The sequence below is a fragment of the Hypanus sabinus genome, chromosome 8 (assembly GCF_030144855.1).
Source record: "Hypanus sabinus isolate sHypSab1 chromosome 8, sHypSab1.hap1, whole genome shotgun sequence".
NCBI classification, from domain to species: Eukaryota; Metazoa; Chordata; class Chondrichthyes; order Myliobatiformes; family Dasyatidae; genus Hypanus; species Hypanus sabinus.
The window spans coordinates 105,465,239-105,489,868 of NC_082713.1; the positions used below are offsets into that span (position 1 = coordinate 105,465,239).

The following is a 24,630-nucleotide window of genomic DNA, read 5'->3' on the forward strand; positions in this document are numbered from 1 at the left end:
TCAATGTAGAATCCCTCACACGGACATTGCAACAGAATGTGACAAAAAGGTGAGCTGAAAAATTAACTCTGCTTCTAGCACTACACATGCTGATTGACCCAAGTACTTTTTCTTTCTTTTTATTATTTCAGGTTTCTGACATCCACAGTACTTTGCTTTTGTACCCATATTATTAAATTGATGATGCTTTGACTTTGATTTACTAAGTTTTATCTCACAGAACAAAGGGCAACAGGACTTAAAATGCTGTCCTGGATATTTAGGAACAACGTTATTCTGTAGCGCCCACTCCAAGGCGAGCAAGATTCCAATTCCTTGGATGGCAAGGTAGCGTAATGTTACTACTGTAATGCCCTGGTTCATATTTTACTGTTATGCTATAGGTTAGCAGAACATTTAGCAGTTCTGAAAGAGCAGTCTGTTCTGTCAGCCTGTTTGGGTTATTGTTGAAGATAAGGGGTGATGAGGAATGTGTGCCATCCAATTAGGATGGTGAAATTCCGGGGAGGTTCTCTTGGCGAGGGACACTAAGATTGGTCATGGGGGAGTGGGTTTATTGGTTCAGCAGATGAAAGAGAAAAGGCACTGGGGAGAACTGGTCATAGGATACAACCTGGTGGAAGACCGTTTGTTCAAGATGGATTGCGAGCGACGTTCGGAAGGTGGTGTGAGCTTTCACGTTGACCGAGGGCCCAGAGTGTGAGTGACAGAAAAGTTCAAGATGAGCTCCAACTTGTGTACATTTGACTGTTTAGTTAGAATGGGGCCTTTTCTTTTCATTATTCTTTACTAACCCTTTAGTTAAGATTTATAAATATAATTCCTTTAATCGTATGCAGTGTACTGTCTGTTATTTTGTGACACTAATTTGTAACAGGGTAGCAGATTACACAGCATCCACACAACCCGGGGTTTGGGGGCAGGAGAGCCATCTCAGTCTCATGAGTTTGGCAGGACCGGAGTCTTTTTCTTAGACTTACGCAGCCAAGGAAACTGGGGGTTTTGTTACACGCCAGCAACTGGGGTTCAATTCCTGCTACTGCCTGTAAGGAGTTTGTACGTTCTCCTCATGAGTGCATGGGTTTTCAAAAACATGCGAGTTAGCGTTAATGTAGGCCACAGAAACACGAGGCTGCCCCTAGCACATATACAAAGTGTGTTGGTCATTGACGCTTACAAAGCACTTCACTGTATGGTTAGATCTACCTGTGACAAATAAAATTAATGTTCTGCATACTTCTCTATAAATATGCAGAAGATGCAAATACAAGCAGGCCACTTGGACTGCAAACACCATGCACAAGGTCACATTTAAATTAACAACCCCTTAAAGGGGAATCTAAAGGCTTGCAAATGTAGAAGAGTGCGGCAGAGATCTCAACAGGAGGAGGTCAGGCCACAGACTAACAAGCAGCAGCTGAAGGAAATGTGACAGAATCAAGTTTAATATCAGTGGGACAGGTCATGAAATTAGTTGTTATGTAGCAGTACAGTGCAATACATAAAATCCTTAATCATAAAGAAATATGAAATATTAAATTTAGTGCAAAAAGAGCAAAATTAGTGAGGTACTGCTCATTGTCCATTCAGAAATATGATAGTGGAGAGGAGGACTTGTTTTACAAAACACTCAGTGTGTGCCTTCAGGCTCCTGTTGGCAGCAATGAGAAGAGGGCACGTCCTGGGTGATGGGGGGAGATGCTTAATGATGATCCTTTTTGAGGTATCGCCTGTTGAAGATCTCGACGCTGAGGAGGCAAGTACCCATGATGGGGCTGGCTGAGTTGGCAACTTTCTGCAACTCATCCATATGATGTGCAAGACTTCTCCCAAATCACAACAGTGGTGGCACAATAACTAATCAGTTCACTGACAGCAAAATGTCTTCTGGCAGCTTGACATTGTGAAAGGCATTCAACTGGATCATGTTTCAAGTACATGTGCTTCCAAATATGTTGATATAAGCAAATCTTCCATTGGAAGCAATTGAGAAGGTGTTTTCTGGGTTGAATACTGGCACTAAATTGAATTAATAACAATCTGCTTTCCTGTTCCATTAACTTTGGGATCCTGTGGAAATTAAATAGGCAGGTCTCACTGTAGGAGACGATAGATTCCTTTTTTTTAAGACATCAGGAAACATTTCAGTCTCTATAACTTCTGGTCCTACATCTTCAAGTTGACACATTTTACTTTGCCAACTGCAAATCCGAATTATATTAAAGTGCATTTGAGATCTGATTAACTAGAGCATCTGCTAGTTCTGCCAGACCTTGCATTTAAATCAGCACCAGGTCCAAGGACAACAAGCACCTTATATGCATTCATTTGTAATGTTATCCTGAGAACAGCAGACTGACATTCACCTAAAATATTTCCCCATTGTGTGGGTAATCGGTATCCACTCTTCTCATTTCATTAAGAGCTTTGGAAAACAGTTGGAATGGAAGCCAGAACAAAACTAGGGCAGCACTGTGCTCAACGCAGCATGATTTAAATATGTGCAATTAGATTTACATGATGGGGAATGAAATGGCAATATCCTCACATCCACATGATGCATTACTGTCTTTTCCAAAATCACAACAGTGGTGACACAGTAAGTATCAGTTCACTGGTGGCAGAGTGACTTCTGGCTGTGTTCTTCACTTGAAAGAATATGCACATTCATGAAATTTCCTATATTTAATATCAAGAAAGGACAATTACAGAGTGACCTTCCAGGAATATCGATGTTTGATTCTTCACATTATGTACTAGAAAGACTAAGAGTCGGAAAACACAGGGCTTTGGAAAGATACTACTCAGCAGAGACATGATGGCTTAAACGTCCATGATCCAGCCTGTAAAACATTATGATGATAGTTCATTTTTACCTCACTGATAATGCTTATTACTGAAAATTTATGTACTAAATTCCATAATGGTGCAAATTTTAGAACACGGAAAAGCACAAGGCCTTTAGTCCATGATGCTTATCAATCTTTTAACCTACTCGAAAAGCAATTTAACTCTTTCCTACCCCATTACTTCATGCAAACTGCCCGTTTAGAATTTCCAAGTTTAGTACTGGAGTTAATATCCAAAAATCAAAACCTATTCCTAAGTTCTATTTACAAAAAAGCATTACTTTTGATCAACTCCAGGTCATTCATTCGTTATGTGCTGTGTCGCACGTCGTGGGCAATCGCGGTCTTTCCATGACCATGATTGTTCTTGGCAATTTTTTCCTACAAAAGCAGTTTGCCATTCTTCTGGGCAGTGTCTTTACAAGACGATACCCAGCTATTAATGATACTCTTCACAGATTGTCTGCCTGGCGTCAGAGATGGTATAACCAGGACTTGCGATGTGCACTAGCAGCTCGTACAACCGTCCACCACCTGGTCCCAAAGCTTCAGGTGACCCTGATCGGGTGGGGTGCTGCTAAGCAGCTAACACATCTCGCCCAAGGGTGACCTGCAGGCTAGCGGAGGGAAGGAGCACCTTACCACTCCTTTGGTAGAGACACATCTCCACCCTGCCACCCGAAAAGTAAACAGACTGCATGCTCTATTGTGAATCCAGAGAGCTTTTATTTATTCCTCCCTCTGATCTGGCAATAAAATATTAGTAACACACACACACACACACACAAAGTGCTGGAGGGATTCAGCCAGTCAGGTGGCATCTAACTATTCTACAGAAGTGAATAAACAGTCAACATTTCGGGCTGCGACCCTTCTTCAGGACTGAAAAGGAAGACCCCAGTAATAATAGGTTGGGGAGGGGGTTGGAAGGGGAAGAAGGATAGCTGGGAAGTGATAGGTGATGCCAGGTGGTTAAGAAATATAGAGCTGGAGAGGAAGGAATCTGATAGTGGACCCTGAGAGAAAGGGAAGTGGTGGTGGTGGTGGTGGGGGGGGGGGGCGGAAAGACCTGGGGGAGGTGATAGGCAAGTGAGAAGAGGCAGAGTGGGGAACACAAGAGTGAGGGGGAGTGAAATAAATTACTGGACAGAGAAATCAAAATTCATGTAATCAGGTTGGAAGCTACCCAGAAGGAATACACCCAAGTGCTGCCTCATGGCACAAGTAGCGGTCATAGACCGACATGTCGGAACGGAAATCAGAATTAGAATGTTTGGTCACCAGAAAGTTCTGCTTTTGGCAGATGGAGCAGAGGCGTTCAACAAAGTGATCCCCCAATTTACGACAGGTCTCACCAACATAGAGGAAGCCGCATCAGGTGCACTGGACACAACAGACAACCCCAGCAGGTTCACAGGTGAAGTGTCCACACACCTAGAAGGACTGTTTGGGGCCCTGAGTGGAGGTGAATGGACAGGTGTAGCACTTTTTCCATTTGATGGGATAAATGCTGGGGGGGGAGAGAGGAATTGTCAAGGGAATCACAAAGGGAATGATTCCTACAGAAAGTGGAGGGGAGAGGGAGGTAAAGATGTGGTAGGATCCCTTTGGAGATGGTCAAAGTTGCAGAGAATGAGGAGTTGGATGTGGAGGTTCATGGGGTGGTAGGCAAGGACAAGAGGAGCAATCACTGTAAGGAGACGAGAAGATGGGGTGAGCGTGGATGTCAGGGGATGTGAGTGAGGGAGGCATCAATGGTGGAGGAAGGGAAACCATGTCCTGGTTCCCAGAGAACATCTCTGATGCCCTGGAAAGGAATAGTCCAGATAACTATGGGAATCAGAAGGTTTATAAAGTGTTAATTGACAGATCATCTCCAGAGATGGAGGCAGAGCGATCAAGAAAAGGGAAGGAGGTGTCGAAATGGACCAAATGAATTTAAGGGCAGTGTGAATGGTGGAAGCACAGTTGATGAAATTAACAAGCTCAGCATGAGTGCAAGAAGCAGCACCAATACAGCAGAGGAAGAATTGAGGAGTATTATTGGGGAAGGCCTGGAAAATGGACTGTTTTATGTAGCTAAAAGGCAGGGATAGCTGGGGCCCATGGTTACCCTTGAGTCTGGAGAAAGTGGGAGGAGCCAAAGGAAAAGTTGTTGAGGGTAAGGACCAGCTCTACCAGATAGAGGGTGCTGAAGGTGGAAGGAACTGGTCGTTTTATTAAGGAAGAAGCATAGAGCTTTAAGGCCTCCTTTAAGTGGATAGAGTGAATAGGGACAGGACATCCATGGTGAAAATGAGGTGGTTTGAGCCAGGGAACTGAAAGTTAGTGAGGAGATTGGTAAATGTCGTGGAGGTAGGTGGGAAGGGACTGAACAAAGAGGGATAGAATGGAGTCTTAGCATGAAGACACAAGTTCAGTGGGGCAGGAGCAGGCAGTGACAATGGGCCTACCCAGGTGGTCACATTTGTGGATCTTGGGAAGGAGGTGCATGGTAAGGGAACTATGAGTTTGGTGGCAATGGATGGGAGCTCTCCAGAGTTTATGGAGTCAGTGATTGTGTCGGAGACAGTTTTCTGATCTCCGGAATGCTGTTAGTACTACCATAACTCACTTCACCTTAGTTTTAAATAGGTTCCTTTACACCCAAAAGCATTTGTACGAAGATCAACCAGGTTGACAAGGACTACATGGGCTAAAAGGCTTGTTTCTGTGCTGTAATATTCTGACATTGAATCTAAATTACAAACAGAACCAGGACCAGGCCATTAGGCTCACGACATCAGTACTGACCCTTAAGCTAATCCCATCAGCTTGCATAAGACCCATATCCCTCCATTCTCTTGATGTTCATATACCTGTCTCGAGTCCCTCTGTTGGTTGGGGTTGACCATGGATGTTGCATCTCAGCTGTCTACATCATATGCAAGCCACGGCTGTGCAATATAGAGAACAATCTGTAGCAGGGTGTCCTTTTCCACGCAGCAGGAATGGCAGAGACCGATAGAGTTTGGCACCAGCAGCATTGCAGGAGTTGCTAGTTAGCGTTGAACTCAGCCTTGGGGACTCCAGCTCCGGATTTACTCCCAGAGCCTCCCCCATGAGTGGGTACAGCTGCAAGGCAGCTGAGGTTTGCGATCAGAATTTTCCTTCTCCCAGATGTACGGCCAACCACAGCTGATGAGACATATCCGTCCAAATTGACTGGTTTTAAGGCATCAGTAACCTGCCTTTGCCCTTTTTTCCTGTCAGTAGAAGCAGTTGTGTCAGGCTTAGTAGCTCAGCCATACATGAAAGCAAGGAGCAGGATTATCATAAATCCCAGTATCTACTTCCAGCACCACCCTGGGCAGCATGCTCCAGGCACCTGCAATCCCATGTAAAAAAAAAGCTTGCTCTGCACATCCTGTTTAAACTTCCCTTGTCACCTTAAAGCTACACCATCTAGTACTGTATTTAATATTTCTACTCTGCAAAAAGACTCCAACAATCCACAGCTCTCAATTTTATAATTAAAAATTACCTTGAAGATTGTGCACAGATAACAAATTTAAAGTTTGTCCACAAGTTCTTTTAGTCATCTCTTGTAAACAAAAGTAAATCACTCATTGTCCACAAATAAGAGGATCATACAATACATTAAGTCTTTAAAATTCATAATGATACCTCTGCTCCATGTATAGACCAAAAAGCCAATGAGCAAACAGTGAGCTAAAACGTTATGTTCAACTGAAACACATTTTAGATAAATATTATGACTGTGTGGTTGGAGAGTTTTCTTGGCACCACATAGAGTCTAGAGAATTGAGATTGCTTTCTTTGGGAAGATTTGACTGAGGGACACAAAATTGTGAAGCATTTTAGTGGTGAAAAGGGCATTAGCTATCAGAGAGTAAAGACTTTAGATAATTAATAACATAGGTAACACACACACACACACACACAATAAGATATAGGAGCAGAAGTAGGCTATTCGGCTCATTGAGTCTGCTCTGCCATTCAATCATGGGCTGATCTAATTATTCCAGTCATCCCCACTCCACTGCCTTCTCCCCATACCCTTTGATGCCCTGGCTAATCAAGAACCTATCTATCTCTGCCTTAAATACACCCAATGACTTGGCCTGCACAGCTGCTCGTGGCAACAAATCCCACAGATTTATCACCCTCTGACTAAAGTAATTTCTCCGCATCTCAGTTCTAAATGGACGTCCTTCAATCCTGAAGTTGTGCCCTCTTGACACACACACACTCACTCTAATTTGAAACAAGTATGGAAGCAGGATCAATAGTAAATTTTGTAAGTTTGTTGAATGTATACCAAACTGGACAGATTATTTTATAATTATAGGTTATTTGAGAATTATGCAGAGACACCAAATTTAGGTACAGTTTGTCCACCAGTATATTAGTCACTTTGTTTAAAAAAAAATCACCTGTTGTGCACAACACAGTGGCATAATAGTGTAGCAGGTACCACAATTGCTTCACAGGGTCAGCAATCTGAAGATAGGGGATTGCCTGCAAAGAATTTATACTTTCTCCCTGAGCCCATGCAGATTTCCTCCAGGCGCTCCAGTTTCTTCCGACAATGGAAAGACACATGGGTTAGGATGAAGAGTTGGGGTCATGCTAGTTTGGCAGCAGAAGCATAGTGACCTCGTGGTTGCCCCCAGCACCACTGAACAAATGTAAATTCCGTTGAGTGGGAACAGGCTGAACTGGACTATTTGAATGCAAATCTACAAACCACTGGAGGTACATTAGCAATGTTACTGCCAAAGGAAGCAGTTCTATGACTCAGGAGATCTGGAGAAGACAAAAGCAAAACTCCCAAAACCTGATGGAAGTATAACAGATTACGAGGGGTGACAGATAGGCAAGAATTTCTGAAGATGCTGTAAATCTTGAGCAACACACAAAAATGCTTGCCCATTCTTTAAATTATTGCAAACTTAACTTACTTACCGATCATTTAAAGAACTCCAAGATCAATCTAACCATTCCCTCCTACACAGCTTTCCATTTTTCTATTATTCAATTGCCAATTTAAGACTCTTAAATGTTCCTAATGGATCTGCCTCTACACCAGCCCTAGCAGCACGTTCCACACAGTACTCTTAAAAAAAATTACCTCAGACATCTTCCCCACCCTCTAAACTTTCTTTCAATCAGGTTAAAATAGTGACTCCTCATATTAGTTTTTCCACCATAGGAATTCCCACTCAATTTATGCCTCTGATCTATGCCCCTCTATCAAGTTGCCTCTCATCCTCTTTACTCCAAAGAAAAAAATGCCCTAGCTCACTCAAGCTATCCTCATAAGACATGCTCTCTAATCCAGGCAACATTCTGGCAAATCTCTTCTGCACTTTGATAATGCAGACTGGAGTTATGTATGAGCCAGACCAGAAAAAAAGTAAAACATTACTTCTATTTTTAAAAACTGCAGATTCAGGAAATATATTTTTAAGAATGTTTCGTCATGCAGCATCTGTGGAAGGAGAAAAATTGATGTTCCAGGTCTGGGACTCATCATTATATCTGACAAAGAGAAAAAAGGGAAGGTGGTGGTGGGTGGAATATTTTATCCAGTCCAAAGATCCTAATAAATCAATCCCAGGGACTTAAATAGGATGCATTTTTATTCCTAACTAAATTTAAATCAGCAAACTGTGACATAGGGTTTTGAACTCAAGGGTTTTCCTTCTCTCACTGTAATTCACTCTTCCTTCACATTGTACAGTCCTCCACATTGGGAAGACCAGATACGTTGGCTGACCATCTCAGGAAATAGTCCATTCTCTTTCTCAGAGACACAATAAAGGTTTCAGGTAGGGTGGTCACGAGACCACACTGCTGTGGAAGATCTGTCTCTCAGTGACATACCTGGGCACATTATCCAACAGCCGAGGACAGGTTCTCTCAGACTTCCTCACAGCCAATTAGTTACTTCAGAAGTTTTGTTGGTAGCCAAATGTAACACAAAATTAAACTAAAAACAGCATACCAATATCCACATTAAGTGTTTTTACAATTGGTGATATTTGGGGGAATTAATATTAAAAGAAACCCTTTTCCCAGCTCCTGCAATATCAGATCATTTTCAAATGATTATCTTTTTAAAAAAAATAATTTATAAATGAACTTTGTCACATATACATCGAAACATACAGTGAAATGCATTGCTTGTGTCAAATCAAATCAATGAGGATTGTGCTGGGTAACCCGCGAGTGGCAGCACAAAGATAGCATCCCCACAACTCACCAATTCCAACCGGGTAGCATAGTGGTTAGCATAACACTTTACAGTACTGGAGACCCGGGTTCAATACCTGCCGCTGTCTGCAAGGAGTCTCTAAATTCTTCCCCTGAGTGTATGGGTTTCCTCCCTCAGTCCAAACTCATTTGGTTGGTAGGTAAATTGTCCCGTCAGTAGAGTTGTTAAATCATTATTGCGGGACAGTGCATCTCGAAGGGATGGAAAGACTTTATTCCGCCCTGTATCTCAATAAACAAACAAAATAATGCATGTCATTGGATTGTAGGTGGAAAGTTGAGCACCCAAATGAAACTCACACACAGTCACAAGGAGATTGTACGACCTCCTTAAGGACAATGGTAGGAATCGAACCCCAATCTTACAGCTGGCACTGTAAAATGATGCATTAATTGTTGCCATGTTGCCCAAATGACTGAACGAGCACTTCAGGAGTTGTCTGAAGCATGAGCAACACTCCTTCAGCTGTGGGCAATTCTCAGCCCCCTATCCAAGGAAAGATGCCCTAGCCCTGGAGAAGGTCCAGAGGAGATTCACAAGAACGATCCTGGAATGGAAGAGCATTTGATGCCTCTGAGCCAGTATTCGATGGAGTTCAGAAAGACAAAGGAGTGACACTTGTTGGATATTAAAGGCCTGAAGAATGGACGCAGAGAGGAAGTTTCTGTTAGTGGGAAAGCCTAAGATGCAAGGCAGAATCTCAGAATTAACATTGTCCCTTTAGAACAGAGATAAGAAGGGATTTCTTCAGCCAAAGGGTGAATTCATTGCCACAGAGGGCTGTGGATTCCAAGTCATTGGCTGTATTTAAGGCAGAGATTGATAAGCTTTTAGTTGATAAGGGGTTAAGGGTCACATGGAGAAGGCAGAAGAAAGGGGCTGCAAAAATATTCAGGCATGACTGAATAACGAAGCAGACTCGATGGGATGAATAGCCTAATTCTGCTCCTAGATCTTTTGGCAGGGGTTCCCAACCACGGATCAAAATCATTAAACAAGGAGCCCATCAAGCCCAGGTTGGGGATCCTTGTCTTATTCTGTCACACCAGAATGTGAATGTAAACTTTTGTAATCAAAGGCCAAAATTGGGACTAAAACCTAGGGGTTTATAGATGTTGCACGGTTTAATACTTCATCCTATTTTACCACAACCTCAGACCAGGCACGAATGCTCCATTTCATTAGGAGTTTGAGAAGATTCTTGCAAATCTTGCAAATTTCTACAGAGCATCACGGGACTGTATGAGGCCACTACGGACAGCCAGCTCCACGGATACACCCTTTCCAGCATCAAGGGCATCTTTGAGATGAGGTGCCTCGAGAAGGAAGCGTTCATCAGTAATGATCCACCACAGAACTTCATGTTACTACCACTGGGGAGGAGGTATAGGAGCCCAAAAGCCAACGCTCAAATAAATAAATAAACACACACACACACTAAATTTTTGTCTTTGCACTGTAACTGCTGCCACAAAACAGTGCATTTCATGTCAGCCAAGACAGTGAGAATAACCCCGATTCTGCTCTAGAAAAAAATTGAAGTAAAAGGGGTAATGCTACACCCCCCCCCCCCAACTCTATTGGACAGTCTGCAGCATTCTGGATCCATGGAGTGATTATAGTAAGGTGGGGGGGGGGGGGGAGAAGAGGACACTCAGCCTGATCTGCTCATGTAGACTCATTGATGAAAGTCCAATGATACTTTTCACAGTCTGGCCATCTATTCATTTGCACTTTCCCTTTTCAAGGTTGTACTGACCTTTTAAGCAGTGCCTTCCAAATCATAACATAGTGCATAATTAAAGAAAAATTCTTCACGTCTTCTCTAATGCACTGGCTTTCTGCCTGATGACTAAATTATCGGTATGCTTTTAAATACGTATTGACGCATCAATTGAAACTCATTCATCAACCCTCCTAGTCAAAGCCTAATTTTCCTCTAACAAATTCATGCTGATTTTAAATACAAGAGCTTCAGCAGATGCCAGAAATCCAGGGCAACATCCACAAAATGTTGGAAGAACAACATATCAGGAGACATCTATGGAGGGGACGTCTTTGGTCGAGACCCTTCATCAGGAATGGGAAGGAAGGGGGGCAGAAATTAGAATAAGGTGGTTGGGGGAGGGAGGGAAGCAGAAGAAAGGTGGCAGGTGATGGTGAGATTGACTGAAGGGAAAAGTTGGGTAGGTGGGGTAAAGTGTGCGGGGGTAAGATGAAGTGAGAAGATAGGAGATAACAGGTAGAAGAGATAAAGGGCTGATGGTATCTGATAGAGTGATAGAGAAAGGAAAGGAGGTGGAGCAGGTGAGGAAAAAAGGGGTAAGAGGGGAGACAGAATGGAAAAAAGAGTGAAGGGGTAGGGGGAGAAATTCACTATCAGGCACTTGCCTTGAGTTGTCAAGAAGATCCCTTCTAGTTTAAGACGTGCTGCATTATTTGCAATTCTCCAGTATTGCAAAGTTAGACAACTGTGAACAGTACCCCTGCAACTTCCATCCAACAGTTCTCAACTGGTGAGCCTCAACACTTTGAAGACTGCAATCTTTAAAGCACTTTGCTTGTACCTGTTTCATCTTATTTAATATTGTTACTTACTTTTCAACTCTGCCTGTTGCTGCACCAATATTTAGAGTCATTGAAAAGTACAGCCCAGAAACAGGCCCTTCAGCCCATCTAGCCAGTGTTGAACCATTTAAACTGCCTACTCCCATCCACTGTAGCCCTTCAAACCCAACCATTCATGTACCCATCCAAACTTTGCTGAAACATTGGAATTGAGCTCACATGCACCACTTGTACTGGCAGCTTGTTCCACACTTTCAAACTCACTCTTAACCCATGTCCTTCAGTTGCATTCCCACCCAACCTCAGTGGAAAAAAGCCTGTTGCATTCACCCTATCTATATCTCTCAATTTTGTATTCCTCCATCAAATCCCCTCTCAATCTACGTTCCAAGGAATAAAGTCTTAATCTATTTAATCATTCCATACAACCCAGATCCTTCAAACCCAGCAGCATCCTTGTCAATTATCTCTGTACTGTCAACCTTATTTACATCTATCCAGTAGGTAGGGGACTAAAACTACACAAAAACTCTGAATTAGGCCTCACCAATGTCTTATATAACTTCAGCATTTCGTCCCATCTTCTGTACTCAAACCTTGATTATTGAAGGCCAATATTTCTGAAATAATTCTGGTATTTCCCTCAAGCTGACAGAGCTGCTGCACTTGGGTTTGATCCTGACATGTGATACTGCCTGTGTGGAACCTGCATCCTCTCTCAGTGACCTCCTCTAAACAGTGCAGGACAAGGGTTTAAACGGCCACTTTAAATCACCTGTTGTGCAAAGCTGAGTGGGGTAAATAAATGCTTCAAGGTTAGCATGTACAGTGGTATGGAGTGCATGTCTCCATGTTGTACGAGTCTATAAGAGTTCCTGTGTCATGTGATTGGGACTGAGCATCAGCCACCTTGTCACAGAGTCCAGTATTCATCTGCCTTTAATGAACTTGCTATGTGGTTATTAAGTCCTAATTAACCAATTGCAGAGATGTCACAGCCTCACTAGGGCCAACTAGCACTACTGTAGCCTACAAGATAATCACAGTGCTGACTCTCATTGTGGATGTTGGCAAGACATAGCAGTGGAACTTGGGCCATTTACTCATCAAGTCTGTTCCACCATTCCATCACGACTGTTCATTATTCCCCCATAACCCCATTTTCCTGCCTTTACCCCGTAACCCTTAATAAGAACATAACACAAGAAATAGGAGCAGAAGTGTGAGGTATGCACTTTAGAAGCAGCAGCATGAGAACGAGAATGAACAAAGGTTTGGGAGGAGATTGGGAAGTGTGGAAGGACAAAGAATCCCTGCAGTTTTGTCCATAAGTTACATAAGAAACAGGAGCAGGAGATCTGCTCCATCTGGCCCATCAAGCTTGCTCCATCATTCAATAAGATCTTGGCTGATCTGACTATGGACTCATCTCCACCTATCTGCCTTTTCCCCAAAACCCTCAACTCCCCTACTATGAAAAAATTTATCAAACTTTGTCTTAAATATATCTACTGAAGTAGCCTCCACTGCTTCATTGAGCAGAGAATTCCACAGATTCACTACTCTGAGAAAAGCAGTTCCTCATCCCCGTCCTAAATCTACTCTCCTGAATCTTGAGGCAAGGTCCCCTAGTTCTAGTCTCACCTACCAGTGGAAACAACTTTCCTGCCCCTATCTTATCTATCCCTTTCATAAATTTACATGTTTCTGTAAGATCTCTCATTCTTCTGAATTCCAGCGAGTACAGTCCCAGGCAACTCCATCTCCCCTCATAGTCTAACCCCCTCATCTCTGGAATCAACCTGGTGAAGCTCTCTTATCAACCTCTGCTTTAAATTCCTCATCTGTTCTAAAGGAACATTCTTGTATTCTGAGACTGTCTCTCTGGTCCTTGACTCCTCCACTATTGGAAACAATCTCTCCAATTCCACTCTACCTAGGCCTTTCAATCGGATGAAAGCTGTCTAGCTAAATTCAAAGAACAGCATTGTACTGAGAAAGCAATTACTTAATTTGGAAACATAATTAAAGAGTTACACAGTACAGAAACAGACCCTTTGGCCCAGACATCCATTCCAAAGTTCTCTTGTCCAATCTAGCTTCTTTTGCCTGCACTTGGCCCATTTCCTTCTAAACATTTAAATGCATTTTAAACATTATTATTATTCCCACCTTGGCCACATTATCTAGCAGTTTGTTCCATATACTCACCAGTCACTATGTGGAAAAAAAAATCACCTTATGTCCTTTGCAAGTCTTTCTCCCCCACCCCCCACCTTAAAACTATGTCTTCAAAGTTTTGGACTCCTCTCTCCCAGAGTAAAGACTGTGTCCATTCCCCTTATTAACACCCTCACGATTTTATAAACCTGTATGAGATCATCCCTCAGCCTTTTACTCTACAAGGAAAATAGGTGACATCTGGGAGGCAAATTGGAAATCAGGTTCAATGGTGCCACGAAAGCAACCTCCTACTCAAGACCAGCAAGACCAAGCAGCTTATTATTAACTACAGGAGGAGGAAACCGGAGATCCATGAGCCAGTCCTCATCAAGGAATTGGAGATGGAGAGGGTCAATAGCTTTAAATTCCTTGATGTTACCATTTCAAAGGATCCGTCCTGGGATCAGCATACAAGCACCATTACAAAGAAGGCATGGTAGCTCCTTTATTCAGGGTTTTACGCTGACCCAGCATGACATCTAAAACTTAAACACAACTCTATTGATGCACAGTGCAGAGAATCCTGACTGGTTGCATCACGGTTTGGTATGGGAACACCAATGCACAGGAACGGAAAAGCTCACAAAAAGAAATGGATATAGCCCAGTTCATCACAGGAAATCCCTACCCAACATCGTGCATGTTCATAAGAAGTGCTGACACGGGAAGGATTCGGAGTGGAGATGTGTCCCTACTAAAGGAGATGCAAGAACTCAGTCCCTCTGCTAGCCTGCAGGTCACCCTTGGGCAAGTTGTAGCACCTGCTTAGTCCCCAATCAGGGTTTTGTGAAGCCATGAGAGAAGGTGGCAGATGGTCATACGAGCAGCTGGTACATACCATTTCCGGGTTACATGACCACTACCACCAGGCAGACAATCTCTGAGGAGTATTGAGAATGGCAGGGGCCATCCATCTTGTAAAGACACTGTCCAGAATGCAATGGCAAACCACTTCTGTAGAAAAATTTTCCAAGAACAATCACGGGCATGGAGACCATGATCACCCGCATCATGACAAGGCACATAATGATGATGACACATGACCCAGCACATAATGATGATGATGCTACTGCCAGCCAAAAGTAGCATCGATTATCAAGAACCACGCTGTTGTAATGTGAGTATTATTAAAAGTGAGTTAATACTAATCAGGAAGCTGTTGGTAATGAGAGGCTGCTTCCGCGGTTGGCCAAGTTTTTACTCCCAGTATGCGTTGTATATAGTTCCACCACCCATGCCGCACGAGGTACCTGGAAGCCTCTGTATTGTAAATATCATTTGCCGTCCCAGATAAAGATGTTCTTTTGCCATGAACTTGTCGACTGGTCCTTTTTTAAGGTAGAAGTTACCACATATTTTTGGCGACAAGGTGAACTGGATTTGTGGACGGGTCGGCCCGTTTCGAATGGGAACTGTGAGCAGACGAGGAGCCTCGCATTTGGATGGCTACATTCGGGACTATCGGTGAATTTGTGGAGGGAACCGAGGATGGGCTGGAGTATGAGGAAAGGTTGGGACACTTTTTCTGTGCTACTGAGGAGGCTAAGAAGCGCTCTCTTCTTCGGAGTGTGTGTGGGGCAAAGTCTTACAAAGTTGATAAGGAACTCAGCTATCCCGCAGAAACCGGGAAAAATTCCAGATGACGAACTGGTCAAGCTCGTGGGGAACCACCACAATCCGAAGCCTTCGATGACAGTTCAACGGTTCAAGTTTCACAGCCATGTCCGGAAGCCAGGTCAGTCTGTGGGCGATTTTGTGGCCGAGCTTTGGCAGCTGTCGGAGCATTGCGATTTCGGAGCCGTGTTGGATGACATGCTCAGTGATAGATTAGTATGCGGCATTAACAATGCCGCCGTACAACGCCGCTTGTTGGGGGAAACCCCACCATTGACTTTCAAGACAGCCGTTGAGATTGCTCAAGGAATGAAGATGGCTGCTGATAATGCCAAGGGTATACAGAAAGGACATGGGGGGTCGCAGTCGACAGCAGTGCTCCAAGTCAGGAGGGAGACTGGTAAATAGGCAAAGCGGGTGGAATGTTTATGTTCTGTGTGCAGAGACGTACTATGCAAATGTTTGCAAATTCAAATACACTGTCCATCATGCTTGTAGCAAAAAGGGACATTTAGCTAAAAATGCAGGAGCATAAAGGGCAAGATTAAGCCTGGGCAGGGGAAAGCTCAACAGGCCCAGGCAGCCACACACCACCTAGGAGAAGCAGACGGAGAGGCAGCGTGTGCCTTCAACATGCTTGGGGTGGAAACGGATGAGGGACCACCTGAACCATATTACGCCACAGTCGCTGTCAAGGGAAAGGACATTAAGTTCGAGGTTGTTTCAGGGGCTACTGCATCAGTCATTAGTGAGGAGACCTACAGGAGGACATGGGGGTCCAACCTGCCTCCCATCGGGCAGCCCATACCTCATTTAGGGGTGTTATATGTGGATATTTCAGCCAGGGGTCAGAAGGCTGAAGCCAGGCTGGTGATAGCTAAGGGCAGTGGGCCCAGTCTTTTGGGCAGCGATTGGCTTCACAAAATCCAGCTCAACTGGCATGAAATTAAGTATGCAAACACGGCGGAGGACATTCTGCAACGGTATAGTGACGTTTTCAGGGACGAGCTGGGCACACGGAAGGGCGTGACCGTGGAACTCCATGCCGATCCTGAGGCCACACCACGTTTTTTGTTAAGATCAGGTCGGTGCCCTTTGCCATGAAAGGCAAAGTCGAGGCGGAGCTGGTACGTTTACAGGGGCTGGGCATCATTGAGCTTGTCCAGTTTTCAAGGTGGGCGGCTCCCATTGTTCCAGTTTTGAAGGCAGATAAAATGGTGAGGATATGTGGGGACTACAAGCTTACAGTGAATTGGGTCTCTAAGCTGGTTGAGTACCCATGACCTGTTTGCTACCCTGTAATGGTAGATGCACACTCTAAGTGGATAGGAACTCACATCATGAGCAACATCACAGCCCCCTCAACCATAGCCAAATTCAGGCAAGTGTTTGCAGACCACGGGTTGCCTGACACTCTGGTCACTGATAATGGCCCGACGTTCACCAGTGAGCTGTTTGGTGAGTTCATGCGGCAGAATGGCATTCGTCACATTCGGACGGCCCCTTTCCACCCAGCCTCCAATGGTTTGGCTGAGCGGGCTGTTCAGACAGTGAAGGAAGGCCTGAAGTGGATGACAGGGGACTCTCTTAGTACCCGGCTTTCACAATTCCTGTTTAAATACCTCCTCACGCCACCGACTACAACTGCATGCACTCCAGCAGAGATGCTGATGGGGCATAGGCCCAAGTCAAGATTGGACCTGCTGCACCTGGACATGAAGGCAAAAGAGGAGAGAAAGCAGGAAAAGCAGAAGGAGGGACGTGATCAACATGCGCGAGACAGACAGTTAGAACCGGATGACAATGTCTATGTGAGAAACAATCAGCAATGGCTACCTGGGGTTATTCTTGAGCAGAGTGGTCCAGTCTCCTATGTTGTTAAGCTGACTGATGGGCGTGTTTTCAGCAGACATCAGGACCATGTGCGCCTGCGTCAGGATTCCGGCTCAGAGGTAGACAGTTCCATGGAGTTTCCAATGATGAGACAGACTACTGGGGAAGCATGTCCACCAGTGACTTTGCTAGAGGGAGAGACAATGACAGAGGGGGCAGAGGCCCCTGAAGAAGATGGACATTCTCACACGCACACACAGACCCCTCTCGTGTCCCCAACATCGGGTCAACGGGGGTAGTGCGTAGATTGGAGCACATGTGCAAACCTCCTGACAGACTGAATCTTTGATTGGATAGTTTCTTTTGTTGTTAGATTAAATGTTGAATTTGCCACGTGTTTTTTTTTAAGGTGTTTTTGTATTGGTAACCTGTTGCTAATGATACCACTGTTTTAATTTCCCAGTTCTTCTATATTTGGGGAATGTTGGATTTTAAAGGGGGAGAAGTGTTGCAATGTGAGTATTATTAAAAGTAAGTTAACACTAATCAGGAAGCTGTTGGTAGCAAGAGGCGGGATCCGGGGTTGGCGGGGTTTTTACTCCCAGTATGCATTGTATATAGTTCCACCACCCAGGCCGCACGAGGTACCTGGAAGCCTCTGTATTGTAAATATCATTTGCCGCCCCAGATAAAGATGTTCTTTTGGCCATAAAATTGTCGAGTGGCCCTTTTGTAAAGTAGAAGTTACCACATCCACCATCCAGTTTGTGCTCTTTTTGCTGCTACTAATGCCACTGAGGTCCCACACCACCAGGCTCAGGGACAGTTATTACCCTTCTCCTGCACCAACTTCACTCACAACTCTCAGACTGATACCACAACGCTTCCAAGGACTCTGCAACTCAAGCTCTCAATATTATTTATATTATTTGTTTTTTTTTGGTATTTATAGTTTGCACTGGTTGTTTGCCAGTCTTTGTGTGTGGTTTTTTATTGATCCTATTGTACTTGTTCTACTGTGAATGCCCACAAGAAAATGAATCTCAGGGTAGTATGTGATGGTATATTTGCACTTTGATAATACATTTACTTTGATCTTCATAATTCAACCCCACCAGACCAGGTAACCTGATTTTCTGGATAAGTTTACCGCAGTCACACATTTCAAAATACAGTGAACAGCTTTTATGTACCATCCAGATATACGATTTCCTATACATTAAGAGACCACGAATGCTCGCATCATATGACAAGGCACATAATGATGATAATGATGATGTCAGAGAAACAATATGCAGATTAATGTGTTATAGGGAAAGTGCAGTGCAGGTGGACAATTAAATTACAAGGACTACAAGAGCCTTGTGAATAAAGAGAAAGCATTTGTAAAACAAATGAGGAGGAATTTCTTCAGCCACAGGGCAGTGAATCTGTAGAAACCCTTGCCACAGAGGCCAAGACATTAGGCGCATTAAGGCCAAAATTATAGGCTCTTGACAAGTACAGGGGTTAAGTGTTACCATAAGGCAGGAAAATGGTTTTTGAAAATCAGCCATGATTTTCAGACTCAATGGGCTGAGCAATAACGTCTACGTTATTGTCTAAATAAATACCTTAAACATCAATAAAGACGCGAGACTGGTTTGCAAAGAGTACAGTGATGTACATTTGTCCCACTGCACTGCACCAGATAGTCAGCATAAATTCAACCCCCACGTTGAGGAGGCTGTAAATGATGCAGTTGATGAAAGCTTTTCCCTTCATCACGCTACACGTGGTAATGGCCATTCCCGTTACGCACCGGCTGAGCAAGGGGGCGGGGACGCGCACCTTAAAGGGGCAGGGTTGCAGTACAGCCGCCGATCCCCGCACCAGGCACACGACCTTTAATTACAGTCAACCAGGATGAGTTAAAGCGGTTTCCATTTACCACACGTCACCTTTGTGCACGTCTTCAATTGCAATTTTCCAAACCTATCTCACCGTCTTATGTGACTAAAGGGCGATTTCACACCAACGTCGTTACAGCTTGCAAGATTTCACCCTCAATCCCACTGCACCTTTAAAAATGCACCGACATTACAAACATAAACAAGCATTCTGTTCGACCCGTGCCTCCCAATTCCGACTATATGTGGCACCTGCACCAGGACAATAGGATTACATCCATTAATTACTTCCATCTTATCTTTAGATAAATGAAACAAGTAGTTTTTTAAAAAAATATGCAGTTAATCTCCGCAATGAATGTTGCCATAATAATAAACTGCGTTCCGGTTATATCAAGTGCTCGGCGTAATGAAATAATTCGCATCAAATCCCACTATTTTAATGGATCATGACTGGCAATACAGCACATCTTTCCTGCAGAAATTTATGCATATTTTAAATACATATAATTATTTTTAAACCAGATGGTTTGGTGCAAAGCCCCGAGCAAGATTAAAGAATATTATCGTGTTGGGTATTAGAAAGGAGCTACCAGTTGGCACACTTACTCTGCATAGCCGGTAGCCCAAGGCAGCGTTTGGTTTTCTTTCACTGTGAGGATTGGTCTGGCGATGTGATCCGCAGAGCACTCGATCTCATCCTGAGACAGTCCGAGGAATTCTGGCCTGCTATATGGGAATTTCATCGGCAACTCAGTCCCATTGGTATGTTCAGCACTGGAGTTTCCAGGCATAATGCCTCCCATCAAATTGGCGACCGCTGATTTCACCCGGGTGAGCATGATATTACTGATAAACTCCCCACTTCGGGAGCAGGCGCGTTTGAGCTGCTGGTTCTTCCCGTAAGGCAGGCGGGGGGAGGGGTGTCGGTGAGAGATCCCAACTCCTCCGACAGCGGAGGCAAACACAAACGGAGAGGGGAGAAAGGTTCAGAATGGCAGGCTGAGTGAACGCGGAAATAAAGCCATGATTGGGTGTCATGTGATGGAGGTTTGCGCTTGACCAGGAGCTGATCCGGCTGAGGGAGCAGCGCCGTGGATCCGGGAATAGGAGGAGCAGGAGGAGGGGCATGGGGAAGGGAAGGGGAGGGGAAGTGTGGCCAGCAAAGTGGCGTGGGTGTGTGGGAGGGGGAGTGGAGTAGTGGTGAGGGAGGGATGGGAGTGAGGCGGTGGGGGAGGGAGGGATGGGAGTGGTGAGGTGGGGGAGGGAGGGATGGGAGTGAGGTGGTGGTGAGGTGGGGGAGGGAGGGATGGGAGTGAGGTGGTGGTGAGGTGGGGGAGGGAGGGATGGGAGTGGTGAGGTGGGGGAGGGAGGGATGGGAGTGGTGAGGTGGGGGAGGGAGGGATGGGAGTGGTGAGGTGGGGGAGGGAGGGATGGGAGTGGTGAGGTGGGGGAGGGAGGGATGGGAGTGGTGAGGTGGGGGAGGGAGGGATGGGAGTGAGGTGGTGGTGAGGTGGGGGAGGGAGGGATGGGAGTGGTGAGGTGGGGGAGGGAGGGATGGGAGTGGTGAGGTGGGGGAGGGAGGGATGGGAGTGAGGCGGTGGTGAGGTGGGGGAGGGAGGGATGGGAGTGGTGAGGTGGGGGAGGGAGGGATGGGAGTGGTGAGGTGGGGGAGGGAGGGATGGGAGTGAGGCGGTGGTGAGGTGGGGGAGGGAGGGATGGGAGTGGTGAGGTGGGGGAGGGAGGGATAGGAGTGGTGAGGTGGGGGAGGGAGGGATGGGAGTGGGGCGGTGGGGGAGGGAGGGATGGGAGTGAGGCGGTGGTGAGGTGGGAGAGGGAGGGATGGGAGTGGGGCAGTGGGGGAGGGAGGGATGGGAGTGGGGCGGTGGGGGAGGGAGGGATGGGAGTGAGGCGGTGGTGAGGTAGGGAGGGAGGGGAGTGGGTGGTGGGAGGGAGGGGAGGAGTGTTGTGGGTAGTGGGAGGGTAAGGGTGTGGGGTACTGTAGGGGAAGGAAGGAGAGAAGTATGGTGGGGAGGGGGTAGTGTGGTAGGGGAGAAGACTGGGGTGGAAGAGGTGAGTGGTGTAGAGGGAAGGAAAGAAAGTAGGAGGCAGAGTGGAAAGAGAGGAGAGAGGGAAATTTGGAGGGAGATGGATGGGAAAAGGACACAAAAATATAACTGCAGATGCTGTGGATCAAATCATACGTACACAACGCTGGAAGAACTCAGCAGGCCAGGCAGCATCTGTGAGAAAAGAGTAGCCAACGTTTCGGGCCGAGACCCTTCATCAGGAATTCACCAGGTATGGATGGAAAAAGGGTTAAGGAAAGGAAGGGGCAATGTGTGGACTGGATACTGAGGAAAAGGGAGAAACAAAAGGTGAAGACAAAGTAGAAATAGGACACAAAAGATACTGCAGGTGCTGGAAATCCAAAGCAACACAGACATACACAATGTACTGGAGAAGCTCAGCAAGTCAGGCAGCATTTATGGATGGGGAATAAACAGTTGATGTTATAGGCTAAGACCCTTCCTCAGCACTGGAAAGGTGTCGGAACATGAAGGTGAGGGGAGGGGAGTAATTGTACAAGGTGGCAGATGATAGGTGGGAGGGGGAGGGGTGAAGTAAAGAGCTGGGAAGTTGATTGGTGAAAGAGGTAAAGGGCTGGAGGAGGGGGAGGCTGAAAGGAGACGACGGAAGAAAGGGAAAGTAGAGGAAACCCTTTCGAATGTTGTAAGGGTTGGACAGAGTAAATGTGGAAAGGCTGTTTCCCTTGGTGGGTGAGTCCAGGACAAGAGGTCACAGTCTTAGAATTAGAGGGTACCCATTTAAAACAGAGATGAGGAGTATTTTTTTTTTTAGCCAGAGGGTCGTAGATTTATGGAATTCGTTGCCACATACAGCTGTGGAGGCCCAATCATTGAGAGTTTTTAAGGAGGAGATTGACAGGTATCTAATTCGTCAGGGTGTCAAGGGATATGGGGAAAGTCCGGAAATTGGAACTAGACGAGACAATAGTTTAGCTCATGGTGGAGTGGCGGAGCAGACTCGATGGGCTGAATGGCCTACTTCTGCTCCTTTGTCTTGTGATCTTGTGAGGAGCACCAGAGGGAAGTGATGGGCAAGTTAGAAGAGCAGCTAAGAGAGGCAAATGGGAGTGGGGAAAGAGAGGAGGGTGGGGGCTGCAATTACCACAAGTTCGAGATTTGATGTTCATGCCATCAGGTTGGAGGCTACCCAGTCGAAATATAAGGCGATGTTCCTCCAACCTGAGTGTGGCCTCACTGTGGCAGTAGAGGAGGCCGTGGACTGACATGGCTTCTTCTGGGAAGTTGGGGCAGAGAAAGGGAGGGGAGATCAGTAACAATGAAGGTGATTAAGGGTAACGAGAAATTGGGGGGGGGGGCAGTAATTAGAGACGGCAATGAAAATAACCATAGGGGAGTAGGAAGAGAGATGAAGTGAGGGGGAAAGAATGAGGAGAAAAGAAGTGATGAGGGGGAGGGAAAGGAAGAGGGAGAATGAAAGGAATCAGCTTGGAAGTTTGAGCATAAATCAGGCATGAAATGCTGGCAAATAAAAGTCTGAAATTTGTTGTTGAGGCCCTCCGTTGGTCAGGAGTTTGCAGGTGAAATGAAGATTGGTGGTGTTGGGGATAGTGTAGATGACTGGCAAAGAATGCAGTGGGATAGAGATCACGAGTGGGTAGAAAACTGGCAGATGGAATTTAACCCGGCCAAATGCGAAGTGTTGCACCTTCGTAGGTCAAATGGAATGAGTCAGTATGCTTTTCAGAGCAAAACTCTTAACAGAGGGATTTTGGGGTTCAGCTGCATGGCTCCCTGAACGTGGCTACACAGGATGATGGATGGTTAAGAATGCATATGGAATGCTCGTTTTTATTAGTTGAGGCACTGGGTTCAAATGTCAGGAAGTTATGTTGCAACTTTGTGAAACTCTAGTTGGGCCACTTCCGGAGTATTGCATACAGTTGTGGTCGCTCCGTTATAGGAAGGAATTTGAGTCTTTGGAGAGGGTGCAGAAGAGGATGTTACCTGTGTTAGAGAGCATGTGCTATAACAAGAGGTTGTACAAACATGAGCTGCTTTTCCCTGGAGTGACAGAGGCTGAGGGGAGATCTGATAGAGGTTTATAAGATTCTGAGAGGCATAGACAGAGTGGACAGACATTATCTGTTTCCAGGTTTGAAATGTCTAATACCAGAGGGCATGGGTGAGAGACAGTAATTTTAAAGGAGATTTTTTTTTTACACGAAGTGTAGTGAGTGCTGAGGTGGTGGTAGAGGAGAATACATGAGGGACATTTAAACGTAAGGCATAGGAGCAGATTGAGGCCATCCCTGAAAGTGGATGATAGATGTTTAAGAAGGAATATGGCATGCTGGCTTTTATTAGTTGAGGCACTGAGTTCAAATGCCCGTCAAGTCTGGTCCTCCATTTCATCATGACTGATCCATCTGTCTCTCCACTCCATTCTCCTGCCTTTTCCCCATAACCTTTCACACCCTTACTAATCAAGAACCTGTCAACATCCCCTTGAAGTCACCCAATGAGCTGGCCTCCACAGCCACCTATGGCAACAAATTCCGCAGATTCACCACCCTCTGGCTAAAGAAATTCCTCCTCATCTCTGTTTTAACTAAATGTCCCACTGTTTTGAAGCTGTGCCCTCTGGTCCTGGGCTCCACCACCAAAGGAAACATCCTCCCTACTTCCACTCTATCACGGCCTTTCAACTTTTGATAGTTTTCAATGAGTTTCTTCTGTCCCCCCAGTCATCAAAATTCCAGTGAATACAGGCCCAGAGCCTTCAATCGTTGCTCAAAAGTTAATCCTTACACTCCCAGAACTATTCTCACGAGCTTCCTCTGAACCCTCTCCAATGTCAGCACATTCTTTCTTAAATAAGGGGCTCAAAACTTCTCACAGTAATGCAAGTGAAGCCACACCTTATTTAGCCTCAGCATTACATCCTTGCTTTTATCTTCTAGTCCTCTTGAAATGAATGCTAACATTACATTTGCCTTCCTCACCACCAATTCAACATGCAAAGTAACCTTTAAGGAATCCTGCACGAGGACTCTCAAATACCTTTGCAGCTCAGATTTTTGAATATTTTTTCCCCATTTTGAAAATAGTCTATGCTTTTTATTCCTTCCAACAAAGTGAATGATCATACACTTCCCGACACTGCCGTTTCTTTGCCCAGTCCCTCTAATCTAAGTCCACGGCAGCCTATATTTTTCCTCAGTACTATCTGCCCCTCCGCCTATCTTCATATCGTCTGCAAACTTGGCCACAATGATCAAGTTCATCATTCAAATCATTGACATATAATGTAAAAAGAAGCGGTC

The 24,630-nt window shown here is 45.2% G+C and overlaps 1 protein-coding gene and 1 long non-coding RNA gene across 3 annotated transcripts in view; one reads left to right on the plus strand and one right to left on the minus strand.

The window, feature by feature from the left end:
* ppm1h (protein phosphatase, Mg2+/Mn2+ dependent, 1H) overlaps positions 1 to 20,364 on the minus strand; it is a 223,091-nt gene extending 202,727 nt beyond the window's left edge. The window contains exon 1 of the mRNA XM_059977530.1: positions 19,866 to 20,364. Within this exon, the coding sequence (XP_059833513.1) occupies positions 19,866 to 20,098 (233 nt within the window). The 5' untranslated portion in view covers positions 20,099 to 20,364. The remainder of the gene's footprint in view (positions 1 to 19,865) is intronic.
* A 933-nt stretch (positions 20,365 to 21,297) lies between these two features.
* LOC132398309 (uncharacterized) overlaps positions 21,298 to 24,630 on the plus strand; it is a 226,671-nt gene continuing 223,338 nt past the window's right edge. For both annotated transcript variants that reach the window (XR_009513613.1, XR_009513611.1), the window contains exon 1: positions 21,298 to 21,557. This is a non-coding gene — a long non-coding RNA (uncharacterized LOC132398309). The remainder of the gene's footprint in view (positions 21,558 to 24,630) is intronic.